Raw genomic sequence first — 17,221 nt, 5'->3', positions numbered from 1 at the left:
GATTTTGCTGTTGCATGAAATTATATATTCACTTGAGTATTTTTTTTCGCCTCGCTCAACAAAGCTCACGGAAAACAATGCTTAGATCCTGATGGAATCTTGTTTCCTCTCGGACTGACATTTGCGTTAGACACATTACGTATCATTCTTGTTCCCATCAACTAACGCTTAGTTAGGCATAATAACATTGGAGAGGGTCGCTATTCAGACTTCGCATACCTGTAGCATTTGATGCAAGACGTTTGTAAGGGCCTTATGTATGTATACATCGAGGTAATTTCATTTAACAATCTTTAATGAACTTTGTTCGACTATACTTGCGGTTTAAAATTATCTTGACTTTCTATCACTTTAGTCAGCGGACTTGATTGTGTAAATAATATTTTACAAAGAAAACTGCATTGTTTAATTTTGTTCTTTTTTCTGCATTAAATTTTATCATACAGCTATACTTTATTCAAATTAGCTTTAAGATACAATTTCGTATAAATTTACGAATTAAGTTAATCGAATATAGTAGTTAGTTATATAAAATCTATGAAGTTCGACACAAACTGAAGTTAGTTATGATCACAATAATATATGTATTAGGAAACAACACCTTCGTATAACGGTTGGCGGCGAGGTACTCACATTTGATTTACTGACGACTGATGATTCTTTAAAGAATATTTTTAAAACGAATATCAAAAACACACAAGGAAATATAATACAGACGAAAGTGCCGTTTAATTTCCTCCCATTCATGATTAATTACCTTTTCTCATGTACACTGGAATTGTAAATATAAACCATCCATATTCTTAATTCTCTTACCATGAAATTTAAAATTGTATAATTCATGTGCCTAAAGAGTAACAATACAAAGTATTAATGTTTTCTAGTAGACTAATTAATGTTACCTACTAACACATTTAAAATTATCATATCGAAACTTTATCTTTTTCGTCGTATGATTACGAGTAAGATACATGGATTTTCTCAATGCACACATGCATGCGAGATTTACTAAATAATATTCACTCACTTACTTTTCTTGGTAATTAATTCTCTTTTGCACAATTTTACACACACATAGGCAATTTGACAAACACATTTTGTTTAAATCAATTTAAATTTTTTCTTCGACGTTTGAATTGTGTTTAGCAATTTTATTAATGTTTCGCAACGTTTTTTACAAACTCAAATTTAATTTATATGTCTACACAACTTATCTTCGGTTTTACATTTATAATGGTACTTTATTTCATGGTACGTTTCTTCTTATTCTAAATATGTCCGTGAAATGACTTCGATGCATAATTATCCAGGCGATTTCAATGCAAGCCGTCAATAATCGATCTTATGCAATTAAACCAATGACCACATGAGCGAGCGGACTCGTTTTGCTATAAAATATCTTGTTCCGCGTGAGATTGCAACATCCTTGCTTTTTATAGAAAACTAGTAATGTTTAGAATAACGTCCGTGTCCGTCGACAACCAACACAAAGTTCTGCGAGTAAAACTAGTATAGAATAGAAAACTAGATTTCCACGTCCACGAGCGTTTAGAACGATTAGCTGCGAGGGACGTTTTGTTGATACGCTATCAGCTGTTCCGGCGCAGTTCGCCATGGTAGCGCGCCCTGAGCGCATGCGCACAGCGCTAAGCAGCTTTCTGTCCCTGCGACGTCGCCGGCGTAACCCTTAACAAATTAATGTTATCGATTGAAAAACCTATACGTTACGTTTAAATATTAACATGACACTTAGTTAACAATAATTATGTCGCGTACCGCACGGAAGTTTGTACAAGTGACGAAATTTTTACTTGCTGGTGTGACTATATTCTGTGTGAGTTGGATGGCATGTGTCAATGAATGGCACTCAGGGGTTCGCTGGAAAGAACACCGTAATTTACAAGAGAATCTTTCAACAATGCGCACCATTGTTGGATATTCGGCAGGCAAACAAGCTGAACTTGACAGACCTTCACCAGAGGCATGTAGCAGGCTGCCTGCCTTTCCAAAAGTCCCATTTCTTGTAAGCATTTCCATATTTATCTAATCTCTAATAGAACTCGACTCTATCTCCCATAAAGTAAAAATTGTTCTTTTATTCCGCATCTAAATTCAAACTCAATTTAATTTGTTCCAATTTAAAAAAAAAATCTACAAGTTACTATCAAGGCAATGAAATTCAACTTAAAAACACATAAAAAGTTTAAATAACACATCTTATCTACTCACCAGTCTAACAAACAGCCATAAAAAAAATCTACAAACAGCCTGTTTTACATGATAAAACACAACTCAATAGTTAAGTATAACACTCGCCATTGATTTACTAATAAGCCATTACGTTGCGAAATAATATAAAGAAGATAATTTGTATGACTCAATCATAACTAAAGTAAATTCTAAATTATTTATTATAATTTTATAGTGTCTTCATCTATATTTCTCTGCCTTAAAATAATCAATTGTTACAAGTTTTATAATTGATTTTATTTCGGTAAAATTGGATACGTATATAATTGTTTCTAAAGACCTTTGAAATTGCTTTTTTAAAAAAAAAATAGATTCTTTTGTTTGACTATAATTCTCGAAATCAAACTCTTTATTTTTTTTAATTTGATGTTGTAATTAAAATTATTATCACATATTTATGAATAAAACTTGCACTTTACTATTTTTTTACTTGAAAACAAGCAAGATTTTACAATCATGCGGTCATTACTCCTCATTATTATGCCTGTATTCGCAAGCTCTTTACTACCCTGCAAACATCTAACAATATGTAGTTAGCACTTATTCATGATGCAGCAATTAACAATACTTAACGCTACAATCTTTAACATAATGTATATGCAAATAGCAAAGACAAAAATGTGTGAGAGGATAAATATGATTACAATATTCTTGAACATATATAATTATTATTCACCTTTACTTCCGGTCTGTCTTAGTATTTTAGACGCGTCGCAGAATTGCATAAAATGCATAATGTATTATATTCTAAGCCATAGGAGGCGCGTGCGCACGCATGAGTGGGTTGCCTTTAAAGGCACAAAACCTACGTCTATAGTTTTCGTTATACAGTTGTATTTTATTGCAACTTACTTGCTGTAATATCTATATTAATTTAACAGACGTTTTTAGTATTTATTAAATAAAACACTAATTAATCACAAACAACCAGAAGATGCAGCACGTTTTGGCGAAGATTTTAGTATATAATACCTTTTTTCTTGTTCTATAAAAAATAGAATAAAGAAAAATAGTTCATATGATTATGTTAAGAGTTTCGAGTAAAAGTTTCAATTTTGGGCGTGAGCGTCTTTCATTCAGCAATTATTTGACTTTAATATATATTTGTTATATATTTTCTTTTACGACAATTTTCTTTTAATCAATGATTAATCCTAATAAAAGATACGACGCATAAATTGCTAAGTTACATTTCTATTTTTTTTTTTAATTTGTATCTAATTGTATAGTATTATTAATAACCCTATTTACATCTCCACTTATGCTTAAAGCTTGTTCTTCCTAGCACCAACTTTAAGCAGGCACGATAACAGTCCAAGGGGTCAGGATCGCACCTGTGACTTTTTACATCGTAAACCATTGCGCTATTGACGCTTAATTATGTTGGAATAATTAGTTTTTACCATCTTAGAAAATAAGAATTACAATTTGAATTAAGTTCTTAATACAAAAAGTACCTTTTTGTGCTGACTTATATGAATTTCATTAGGTTTATACATATTCATCTAACCAATGAACTTGTAATCTCGAGAAAATAAATAAATATAAGTATATTTGACATATGACAGTTCGTCTAAACTCTTACGAGGTCGATCATTCTTGGTATCTATAAAAACAAAATTTTTTTGGCTTGCAATCTTTGAGAATTATAGTATATCTTAACAGCATGTAAATTTCGCACTGCTGCGCTAAGGCCTCCTCTCCTTTCAAGGAGAAGGTTTGGAGCATATTCTACTACGCTGCTCCAATGTGGGTTGGTGTATATACATGTGGCAGAATTTCGTTGAAATTAGATGCATGCATCCTAACGATGTTTTCCTTCACCGCCGAGCACGAGATTAGTTATAAGCACAAATTAAGCACATGACAATTCAGTGGTGCTTGTCTGGGTTTGAACCCACAATCATCGGTTAAAATGCTACTATTAACCAATGGGCCATCTGGTGTCTCATCTCATATCTCATCGTCTGCATGTTTCGGATGATTCTGCCACATTTTCCTATAGTCTATTCCAACCACAAGAGGACAAAAGCCAAATAAACGACATTTGACATCGAATTGACGCAATATCATTGGTCGAGCTTGAATAATAATCTAAGATAATCTATGCAAAAAAAAGACGTCGACGAAATTGTTATTGAAACATTGGAAGTAAAATTAAAGTGGATATATATAGTGTAATAATGTATTATTATTATAAATAAAGATATATTAACCAGGAACTGTTAGTAGTGTACAATATAACTGAGCTTTTATCAAATTACATGGAATACGTAATTTGATAAAAGTAAAGTATTTTTGTTTATGTTAATGCTTTCTTTGATTGGAATAGATTACACATATATTTAACTACCTGCACTGGAGCCTGTTCCATGAGAAGTTTTGTTCTGCAGTAAGACATTTACCGGCTCTGTACCTCTTAATAAAAATTGATTGAAATAAAATCTTTTAGCTTTCAACGTATACTGCAAAAAGCTAAAATATCAACTACGTAATAAAGTGTACCCACCAAGTGTGGAAATGTAATTTTAAAAACGTTTTAGCTGTTTTTATAGTCTCGGGTTTGTTCACCTTTCATTGAATTTTTAATCTAATAAAATGTAATACCTAAAATTAATATAATATGAAATTATAAAATCTTAACAAAAATAAGTAGAATTTTTAAAATACAATTAGAACGTTTTCATCGATTTACATGTCTATTAAAAAAAAACCTGAATCCAGTAAATCACATGAAGCTGTTGCTAAAGATAAGTTTAAACTTGTTTTGTTTTATCAATACTAATACGTTGGAAGTCGGACGCAAAATAAATCGGAATCAATATCCAAGAGTATTTCTAATAGAAAGGCGCTGCCGCCGTGCGTGCGCGCATATCTATTACTTGGGGTGACCATACTATACAATCGGAAATATTTTATAAATTTCACATAGTCCGCCATATTGCAAAAATGCATTGAAACAAGAGATTGTTATTTTTTCGAAATAATTGTGCTGGTGAAAACGTTTCTTTATAATTCAATACATTTTATTATATTCATAAATAAATAACTTCAATTTGATGAATAAATAGCAAAGATGACATGAATTTGACGACCTCTGTGGTCGAGTAGTATGTACACCGGTTTTCATGGGTACGCTACTCCGAGGTCCCGGGTTCGATTCCCGGCCGAGTCGATATAGAAAAAGTTCATTAGTTTTCTATGATGTCTTGGGTCTGGGTGTTTGTGGAACCGTCGTTACTTCTGATTTCCATAACACAAGTGCTTTAGCTACTTACATTGGGATCAGAGTAATGTATGTGATGTTGTCCAATATTTATTATTATTATTATTTATAATTTATCTGAATACATTTCTTCAAAGTCATTTAGATGTCTCGTCACTCTGAATAATACATTTATTAAAGATGTGAAATAAAATTTCGACATCTTAATAAAAATTAAATATAATTTTACAGAAAATCCATAATTGTTAAAACAACATCTTGAGTAATAACTTACACATTTTAAATTAAAATACAATGGTATAAAAACAAGTTTGCAGAAGTATGTTACCTAGATTAGAATCTTAAAATATGAATGTTGATTTATTTTTTTACATATATTCTAATATACATTTATAACCATTAAATTGGTAACCAGTTCACCGTAAACAGCTAGCGAGCGCACCAGGATAGTCAAGATCAGAGGTCGGGCAGGACAATAAATCTATTATTCCCTCCAGATATGGTCAAACCTTAGTTTCTAACCCGAGAAACGTGCCTGACCTTATCCTTAACGATTTCAGTGATACAAAACTCCAGTTACCTATAAATGGAAATACTTTGCATTTAAACTATTTTATACATTTCTTCGGTCGCTTTGAATAAACTTTGTTCCTAGTTGTACCCGAAGAAAGTAATTTATTTTCTTTTTTTTTATTTGGGTTATAGTTGTGCCGAGAGGACACAGATTATTTCGCTAGTAACTAAATATATTCAAAAACGAAATTCCGTCAAAATTTGTTAAAACTCAAGTGTATTATTAGGTAGAATTCATTAATTGTAGAAATAAGTATTTCTTAATCTCGTTTTTTACATTTTTTCATGTTGAAATTTAATTTAAAACGAAATTATAAATAACATTTTATATCTCTTTTTTTAGCTAATGTTTTATTCACATCAAAACCAGTACAATTACCATACATGAGTGAGTTTGAGATCTTAATTTGACCAATTTAATTTATTAAATAAAAACTATGCCAAATATAAATATAGTTAGCATATGGTAAGAGGTAATAGTTAATCTAACCTGATTACATCATACGATTACATCCGACGTTCTACAAATTACGTACTATTTGTGCGCTGGCATCGCAAAAAATACAAATTACACGATTATCATTCGTAACTTTGTTGTTTTCGATACAAAAAAAAAACTCATAAAAGTATACAATTGACGAGAATTAATTAAGCAATTTATTAATTGAAACAAAATGTTCCCGAGAAATGATTGTCAGGCATGCAGCTCAGGGAAATTAAAATTAGTTTTTGAACTATAATGATTATTTTCTAAAGTAAGTCATCTTTATCCTTTAAGCTATTAATAAACATAACACAGAGCAAGCCACGAATAACTTAAGCGAACATTAAGAATTTAATAATAAAAGAGAAGTTACAAATAAAAATTATTTTAAATCAAATAAACCGCACGTTAGAACGAATACATTAATTTAATTATACAATATTGAATATATTGATGAGATGAGAACTTTACTCTTCTAGTAATTATTTACACTGAGTCTATCAATTTTTTACAATGTACCATAAGATAATGGAGGTAGAATCAGGTTGGAAATTGATTATATACTATTACAGTCGAATAGAATTATGAATTACATGTTGATATTTGATTCCTGTGAAATGAGTCCACGTAGGTACTTTGCGTTCACGTATCATTACGTATTATTGCGGCCATTATTTTTTATACAAATGTAATAATGTTTCATTAATCGGTGACGATAAAAATGTTTAAAACCTTGAAAACAAACATAAAAGATAGCTAGAACGAAACTACACACTTCATGATGCTCTTAAAAGCATCGTATTGTTTTATTATGGCATAATTATATAAGTATATGGCATAACGGGTTAAATTAAATCATATGGGTTAGTAGGTAACATAACTGTCATTAAACAGTCACAAAGGATGACAAAAGCAAGTTGTTAGTCATTATGAACTTAAACGTGACCAGACCCGAAGTCACGTCGCTGTCCTTTGACAAAAGTCAGATCGAGACAAACTCTGACCCCCCTTTACTCACGGTAACATTTTGAATGTTACGAAATCTTTATTATATACATTTTTAGTATTTTTATATACAGTTAGATGCTGTTTTTGCAAACATACATCAGTAACAAAAGGTAGAAAAATAAAAAAATTGAAGTTGCTCATTTTGCGGCACCTTAATTCGTTTTCATTCCATATTATACGAACACGTGTAGTTTTAAACGTAATTTTAAAGAAGACATCAACTTAAAGCAAAAATAAATGTAAAATATAAGATATTCAATAAGTTTTATAATAAATATAAAGTGATAAAGATCTCCAAAGGATAATATCTCGAACCATAAAATTGAATGAACGTGTAAAAAGAGAAAGATCGGAACAAATGCACTGAAATAAAATACTGCTGCGAAGCGCGTAATAAGCCAACATATTGGACACCATTCAATCCTACGTAAAGGTATGCACCCCGTGGCTCAAAAGTGTTTTTAAACTCGACACCAATTAGTAAGGAACTCTTGCAGAGAATCGTTTAATTTATCGCTTAATTATCAGGTGTAAATACATTACAGCAACCGCTTACATAGAACAAAATGAAGATGGGGCATAATGAAATTTTAATTTTATTTAGAATATGTCGACTATTTCAGAGTTTTTATTCTTAAATTTTTACATTAAAATAACTATTGTTGATGTAATAAACAAGTATTTCTTAGCGAAACAGAATAGCCACTTGACACGTTCTAAAGCACAATAGCTAATAACGCAAAGCCTGCTCATGATCTATTTCGTAATAAATAAAATATAATCGTTAGAGCTAAAAGTACGGGTTTACTAATCCGCACTTTATTGCATTGACTTAAAGCCCTTTTTATGATAATCAATCGTGTGATTTAGATGGATTTTGTTTAAATGGAAATATAAATCAATGACTTTCTTGGGTAAAAGCAAAAGAAGGTACGATTTATGCAAATTAAGAGCTCACAATCGATGCCAGAATGCATCGAAAGTGACACATGCTCAAATTAATAACTACTTACCACGTTCCAAGGAGATCGATCGTATTATGATAATAAATTGTAATCAGAATTTGCATTCTCTCTTCAGCTAAATCCAATATTTAGGAATAACGATGGCATTTACATAATTTTACGACATATACTCGTACATCTTATAAAGACGTGATTTATGTCTGTTTAAAACTCGGTTATTTACTTCTTTCTAGGTAGTAGCATTGAGCCACTTATATGATTATCATAATTTCGCACGGACTTCGTGCAAAGTATAATTTTTAACATTACTTGATATAATTATGACAGAAGGAGATTTTTCTTACAATTGCTACAGAAATGCAAGTTATAATTAATCTTAACTTTTTTATTTGTTTTAAACTAGATTACGCTAGCACATCTAGGAAATGTTTTATTTGCAGTCAGTTCTGTATTAATTTTTAAAATTTGGATGTTATGTTTTTTCTCATATAACATTTTGTATCACACATGTTTTTCTTCCAGAACCGAACGTGGTCTCGTGGCATCCAAGACTCGATATGGCAGAGAGTGAAGGGTACATCTGTGTCTCTCTATTCTGCTTATTACGACGAGAGAACACCCCAACGTTACATTCGCGTACTTGCTGCATTTCACGGTCAGTAATTCGATTCTAAAAACGTAACTCTGTCTATCCGTCTGCCTGTTACGCTTTCATCGCTAAATCACTTAACCGAATTTGTTGAAATTTAGTATAAATCACTATAAACTTCAAGGAAGGACAAAGGCTAGTTTCTACTTACACTATTTTATTTTTATTTTATTTTCATTAGGACAACCAACAGTAGATACAATATCACATCCAAAATAAAAAATTACATTTTAAAATTATCAAGGCAAAAGTTCTACTACTTACAGGTAGTCTCACCATGCATTATCATATTACACAATGTAATTATTGAAAATATGAAAAAATAAATGTTTGTACCTAAAACCTACGACTACCCCGAACACGCGGGCGAAAACTAGTATTAAATAAATTTATAAAATTAACATTTTTATTTTATCCTTAAGTCGTAAGTAAAATTATTACACTCACAATGTGTTTTTCCGTTCTATATTTATTTATTCATATATTTTTATAAAAAAATTGCACAAAAGGTGGGTTTAATGCTACTACATTCTCAAGACGTACCTAAAAGTTTGTTAGTAGTTGCGCAAAATATATAATAAGAAATAGCACATTTAATTGTGATTTTGTGTTTTATACGAATACACACATAGATTATAAAATAAAAACACTACATCACGTACAAATATTTATATATATTTTAGAGCCTCGTTTTAATCTCTTTTTTTATAGTTACTATTCGAAGGCGAAGGCGAAGGAGAGGCGAAGGCCTCCTCGCAGTTTCAGGAGAAGGTTTGAAGCTTATTCCACCACACTACTCCAAAACAGCAGTGGAGGGTTTCTTCAAAAGGTCTTCGCGAGATTAATTATAAACACAAATTAAGCACATTCAAATTCTGATTACTTGGATTCGAACCTGCGATCATCATTTAAGATTCACGCGTTCTAACCACAGGAGCATCTCAGCCTCATAAACAACGATATAAATTAAATATTTATTTTGTATTTAATTTTTTTTATTGCCTTTAAACAATATACTCTATAGTTTATTTACGGTAAAATACTTTTTGGTTCATTATAATTATTTATCTATAAAAATAAAACAAAAAACCTCAACATATGCTACTGTTTACGGCTTGTTTATTTTAATAAGATAATCGAGTTTTTCAACATTCAATAAGTAAGTTGTGGTTTCGATTTTATCTAACTTGCCATACGCATCTAGAGTACAAATAAAAGAAACCATTTAATTGAGGCCCAACAGCGATGTACAACAGTATCTAGGTAAATCTTACGACTATATTTTTTAGTGAAGCTTCTCAAAGGTCTTCATTATATTGTAATATTTTTTAATCGTAGGAAATACAGAGTGATATGACTTTTAATTTTTTAATTTAATCATCCCAATAATATGTTATTTTAATAAATTAGTTAATACAAATGGGGTAGAAACTTTATATGTCTGTTTGTTACCTAATCGCAACCGAACCACTGAAGCGACCCTAATGGAATTTGACATTGAGGTAGCCTAGGACTTGGAAACTATAAAATACAGGATGAACAAGTTAATAAAATCCGCTTACTGAATCGCAACTATTTAACGTAATTTTATTTAGAAATGGTATAATTTATTCAAAAATCATAATATTATAAAGAAAAAATATTGAAAATTCATATATTGACATTGATTAACGTTGACAACACGATAGTCTATAATTTAAAAAAGGGTAATACGTTTACATTATGTTGTCTATTCAAGATATATGTTTATTAAATTAGTAGACCCAGCCACGCGTTGCAGTGGCTATATTATACGTTTAATTATATTCTGTTATGTTGTTGAAACATACCGAACATATGGGTAATAATAAATTTCATATCAAAACATTCAGCGGTTTTTACGTGATGCGCGTACAAAAAACCAGCTATCTTTTTATAGATATAGAAGGAGAAGATAATTATGGTAATGGAGTCAGAGATAATATTAAATCAAGTCGGGGCTTTATAGGCGAAAGCGAACAGCTTGATAGAAGATATAAAATTTCAGCATTTATATTTTTAACTGAAAACGTCTATCTAGCCTTCATTATAATACCTATTATGTCACAGTGATCACTTAAGGTATATACAAAATAAAAAGTTATCGGTATATTCATAAATTTCAATCGTAACTGATTATTATTTATCCAATATTCGTAAAAAAATACGATTAACTTCGAATAAATTTTATTATTCTAACACAATTTGTCTTAATTAAAATGGTATATATATATATATATAGGATTTTATAGACGACAGATTATTTCTTTAGGATAATAATAATGTTTGTTTATTTAAACGGCGCATAAAGTAAAATAAATATCGATAATTCAGATGCGATTGAAATGTTATACATTGTAGAGTTTTGGTCGCGAGTCTCAATTATAGCGACGTTATTGACTGTTATTATGTAAAGCAAATACAACCTTTCATTTGAAAACCTGGTATACAATTATATTTATTAGCAAGCCAACTACAAAACAGCTGTAAAATATTAAATAAAGCCTGAGAAAAAAATGATGGACGACGTGTTCTTATTACATCTTTGGAATACCTAGGTGGCGCAGTTGACAAGTTTTATTAATACGCCTAAGGCGCACGCGCATCTTGATGTACTATCGGTTAATTAAAATAAGACATCCCATCATACATTATTCACGTGACATTATTAACGTTAAGATAAAGTCCATTGACAGATAAAAAAAAATTATAATTGCGAGTAATAATCGGTATGTTTTAATCACTAATAAAAATTAAAAATTAATTTTAAATAACAAGCATATAAACGCGATTGAAAACAATTGTATAAATTCATAAGTATATGGCTTGAAACATGAATATTAAAACGGGCGAAATAAATCCTTCAAAATTATAATATATAAATAAAAAACGAATACGAATTATAAACATATTGATGATTGTTTGTAAAATAATTTTATAATAGACAATATAAAATGTCAATTAAAATTAGTTTTAAATAATTCGCTCAATCAAAATGCACCGCTGCATTTTAACGAGTACGATAATTGGTAAGAAACTATTAACTTAAGAGCTATGGGTTATATAATTAAAATTATTCTAATAATATAGGTTCAAAACCCATTTTACTGTTCTTTATTTACATGACTTGTAACTAGAATTCCTTGGTGTCTCCAATAGGCAAAATTCAAGGCAATTAAATAACGTCAAGTGCACTTACCCAGGCCATTTATTAACACCTTACAGAAAACTCGCTTTAACAGATACAAGGGCCATTAATTTAAATTCAAGAATTCATCACAAGTATTTTTACTTTACTGCACGATGCCAAGAATGGTAATGCTTATGTCGATACACTTCTTATAGGTAAATGCATATATATTTTATTTAAAATCATTAATTCGAAAATAAATGAAGTGATGCTGTACTTCATTATTTGAAATATTTTTTATGATTTCGTGTTATTTATTACCATTTGAAACGCTATTAATAATAAAAAATTTAATCATTTCATAGCCGACTAAATGGACGATTTAAAATTAAATTTACTAAAAATGAGCTTAATTTATTTTCTAAAACATTTAAACTTTATTATTTTATTAAAAATTTATTTACCTATCATCTTATGGTCAAAAATAAAAACAATACAAAGAACAAAACATATTATTACGTTTTAGTAGGTAAGCACAATTTTTAAAGTCATTTCCGATTAGTTCCAACCAGTTTTAATAGCCATAAACATTATTTTATGTTACAGAATTTTAGATTTATGTTTAACTTGCAATAACAATTTTAATATCTCTTCAATTTATATAAACGACTTGTTTGAATCACTTAGCTAATTAAAATTAACTAATTAAAATTATTTAATTGCCTAGTACGTTCTAGTAACTAGCTTGTACCGCTGCAAATCCTGAGATATGTAGTTTAAAACCCAGGTCGAGCCCATAAAAGTAATTGAGTTTCTCTACAAATAAATTCACAGGAACAGTTCAGAATAAGGAAATGGTCTGAGTTACATTCGTAAACCCTAGGTCCTGCGCCTGATCTCTTTTCGGTCGAGTCGAATTGCAGCGTGCACTTCTGCCTTCTATTGATATTCTTTGACTATCATAATTATATGTCTATGTCTAAAATAGCTCAATATGAAGACGTTATCGCAATATGGTTTCTTTGAACTTGACGAAATACTCGGGTGTGGGTAGGGAGTCAAAAAGGTTAATAGCATCAAATCGTCACATATTGCCGAAGGCAAACGCGTTAAATTTATATAACAATAAACAGGTTTTATTTTAATTCTAAAGGTTAATTTTAAAATTTGTTTTTTTTTTTTAATGTGTCACAGTGGCAGGTAAAACAAAAATTGGTGAGTGGTCGTGCAGCATCACAGTGCGAGAGAGCACGAGAGATAAGTTCACTCTCATTTGTCACTCGCGTCGGGCGCTCGCGTCGTGTAAATTCCTTCCCGTGAGATAAACGCCTCTCCTATATTGTAGTGACGCCTGGATTAAAACACCACGACCGCTACATCTTAGTACTCCCTTTTTAGCTTGAACGTGTATGCGGGCGGGAACGTGTATGGGTTTGCGGTTGAATATTTCAATTTCTTTATAAATGTAATAAAATTTGTGATTTTTAATCTTGCCAGGCTAAATTGTCTATATTATTTTGTATAGTTAAAATTAAGACGGCCTACAAAAGGCTGAATTAATTTTTACATTATAAGTTATGCCTATCAGAATATTCTATCGTTTTCTTACTATTTGACAGTGACATTAATTAAACGATATAAGCAATTAAGTATCCACATACTTAGTTACAAGTTTAAGCGTTTATAAGATGTCAGTCTGTAACTTAAAAATGTAAAGAAGTAGTATCATCTACCCACAAATATAAATTGCACAACTATGTAGGAAGTGCTATCCTGTTCAATAAAGACAGACGGCAATCGAGGCACCGTTGTAATGACAGTCCCGCATAACCACCGCCGCCATCACAAGGAAATAGCTCTAGTAAATACGTATTATAAGCCTCACCATTGCCTTCCTTAGAACTTACTATACCATTACAGTAATTCATAACTATAGAATTCAAAAGCAAAGCGAAACAATATATAATTTTTAGTTATGCTACTATAACATGTACAATACTTTCGGTTAAAGTTATCAGCTCTAAAAAGTAGAGAAGAAGTAAATAAAAACAATTATTAACGTTTAGTTTTAATAGTAATTATAAATGTAGGTATATCATAAGTATTTATGTTAAATTAGTTGCAAGGCAAAGCAATAATTAACTTTATAGAATGTTTTTTTTTTTAATAGGCAGGTAGACTGCCAAATGGATAACGGGATGTAAATGGTCACCATTACCCATAGACATTGGTAGTGATGGACATATTAAGCATCCCTTACATCACTAATGCGCTACTGACCTCAGTAACTAAGGCCCCTTTTGCCTGTACACTGGTTCACTCACCCTTCAAGCCGAAATACAATAATACCAAGTATTGATGCTTAGCGGCAAAATAGGTGATTCTCAGATGGACTTGCACAAAGCCTGAACATCAAGTAATATGGTAGTTCAATTAAATTGCCTGTTCGACTACAATTATTATTTTTATCTTATGTAATATAAATAACTATTATTTATTTGCAGGTCGCAACATATCAACTGAAAAGTCATTATTCTGCCAAACCCGATCAATCGACGCCAATAATTATTCCGTAGAAGTTGTCGCAGCAAAACCATTAGAAATTTGGTGGACCGAGTGGGATAATTCGTCATCAGACGTAGAAACACCGGTTTTGCTGTCATGTCCTTTAACAGAACCTCTCACTGAACCTTCGATTATATCTATCGTCACTGAACCGTGTGATGATCCCTCCAATGGGTTTTATATCAGAAAAAAACGTTTTAGCTTACAATATGAAAGGACCTTTACAATATGCGTAAAGGATTTAAAATTTCAAAATGATATTTCTCAAAAATTAGTTGAATGGATTGAAACGAATAAATTGCTCGGTGCAGAAAAGATAGACATGTATATTGACAGTTTAAGCAAAGAGAGTGAAGATGTTTTGCTTCGTTATCGCTCTCAAGGCTATGTACGATTATTTCAAATTCCTATTAAGTATAAGAATGAACGATCACTATGGCAAAGAAGGAGAGATCACATTATATCATATAACGACTGCTTATACAGAAATATTATAGAATCAAAATACATAGTACCACTAGATATTGATGAAATTTTGCTACCAAAAATTGCCTACACGTGGTCAGGCCTATTAAGACGTTTGAAATATAAAGGTTGGAATCCAAATCAATATTCAGCTATTTTAGTACGAAATGTTTTCTTTTTTGACTTCATGCAGGACATTCATAATTATAAACCAAGTAAACACACAAATGAGACGAGAATCTATATCAAACGCGATGACGTTCGGATAGGAAATGAACAAAATTTAGTATTAAAAGAAATAGAATTAATCGATGATACGAGTTACTTTAAGTACAATTTAAATGATGACTATGATAAAATTAAGTATGGATCTGAATGCGATAAGGACCTACCTATACCTAAATTAGCAAGTCATATAGTTAGCTCAGCAGTTATAAGCCCCACAGGACACTATAGCAAAAGTTTTATGCTAACAAAAAGAGTGCTGACAGCATTTAATCATTATCCTTTGGCTAGTCTCGGAACAACAGGCATAGCTGGATGGTCGGCGCCCTTTAACGAAGTGCAAATCAACCATTACAAGGTAATTGAACCATATCTCGATAGCGTAAAGATTTTAGTATTGAAAAATATTTAAACCCTATTCCGAAAAATAATAAAATAAAGTATAATAAGAGAGAAGTAACTTCTGATATTTTTTGTTTCTTAAAAATATCGTTAAACAGAAAATCTAAATTCATGCAACACGAAGTCGTGAGGAAGCACCGCGCAGCTATTTAAATACAAAGACTCTAAAGCGAATTACAATAATTTAACAAATTCGTGGCATTCTCAACACGCTTCAGAATAACTTAGCAGACATGATAAAAGTAAAAAAAAAAATTAAATGCATCATTTTGTCAGTAAAGATGTAGTGCAATATAGCATTATAACGATCTTTCGTTACCATGCATTATAATTGGCTTTAGAAAAATATATACTTAATCAATAACTAAGCTCATGCCAATTTTAACAACACGAGAGGTCTGTATCATAAAGCTTACATTGGAAGGTATTTAACAAAATTTTAAATCTAACCTACAAATTACAAGAGAGGGGCGCAAAATGTATTATTGTTACAAGAGTGACCCCGAGTATATAAATAGTACAAGTACAAAAACATACAAATTAAATATTTTTGTAAATAATCGTAATATTTTAAGTGTTAACAAACAAATAAATTGTCCAAAACATTATAAGTCATTCCTCAATGCGACGCACCGTAGTAAATTTACTTTAATTATTTTCTTTCTTACTGGAAGATGGGCTGCAATAATTTTTTTAACACATTTGCACTTTGTATTCCAGGACTCTTGCAATACAACGGTTGTGACCGAATGCGAGCTGTATGCAAGAAGAGCTCGCGTAGATCGCTCAGCGCTGCGGCTGAGAAAACCTCTGATGAAAGCAATAGCCCTAGCGATTTGTTCAAAATTAAATACTGTATAAAATTATTATTCTTTCATTTTTATAACCCATTCGTTCTGATATTTCACTTTTTACTTTTTTTATATAAATGCAGTATTGATCTTAACCAAATAAGGTTTTAATGACAATATTTTTTGTAGAAAAAATTGGCGAGCAAAAACCCATTAAGCCGACAACTCAACTTCAAGAAAAACAAAACAACGGTTAATGTTATAGAACGATGATGAATGATCAAAAAATATAGTTATAAGTAAAAGTACTCGGAACTGAGTCTATATCGATAATAAATAATACACTTTAATGTGACAGTTTTATGATATATTCTACACTAACGACCCGCCCCGGCTTCGCACGGGTGCAATTTATTTGATAAAGAAAATTTAAAGAGCGATTAGCATATAAATATTTAGGTGGCGTAGGT

At 30.9% G+C, this 17,221-nt stretch overlaps 1 protein-coding gene across 1 annotated transcript; it reads left to right on the top strand.

Annotated features, from left to right (window-relative positions):
• The first annotated feature begins 1,615 nt into the window (after positions 1–1,615).
• Positions 1,616–16,821, top strand: LOC125068231. Its single transcript, XM_047677308.1, has 4 exons — positions 1,616–2,023; positions 9,029–9,161; positions 14,808–15,916; positions 16,681–16,821. Exons 1-4 carry the CDS (start codon positions 1,766–1,768, stop codon positions 16,819–16,821), a joined length of 1,641 nt encoding a protein of 546 aa, XP_047533264.1. The 5' UTR covers positions 1,616–1,765.
• Positions 16,822–17,221: the final 400 nt, after the last annotated feature.

The sequence above is a fragment of the Vanessa atalanta genome, chromosome 13 (assembly GCF_905147765.1).
Source record: "Vanessa atalanta chromosome 13, ilVanAtal1.2, whole genome shotgun sequence".
NCBI classification, from domain to species: domain Eukaryota; kingdom Metazoa; phylum Arthropoda; class Insecta; order Lepidoptera; family Nymphalidae; genus Vanessa; species Vanessa atalanta.
The sequence above is the reverse complement of the archived record's forward strand: the minus strand, read 5'-3'. Positions and strand labels throughout refer to the sequence as shown.

Excerpts from the sequence above, each read along its gene's own strand:
- LOC125068231 (XM_047677308.1), top strand. The coding sequence starts at position 1,766 with ATGTCGCGTACCGCACGGAAGTTTGTACAAGTGACGAAATTTTTACTT. Across the intron at positions 9,162-14,807 it reads CGTACTTGCTGCATTTCACG|GTCGCAACATATCAACTGAA; the intron begins GTCAGTAATTCG and ends ATTTATTTGCAG. Across the intron at positions 15,917-16,680 it reads TGCAAATCAACCATTACAAG|GACTCTTGCAATACAACGGT; the intron begins GTAATTGAACCA and ends TTTGTATTCCAG.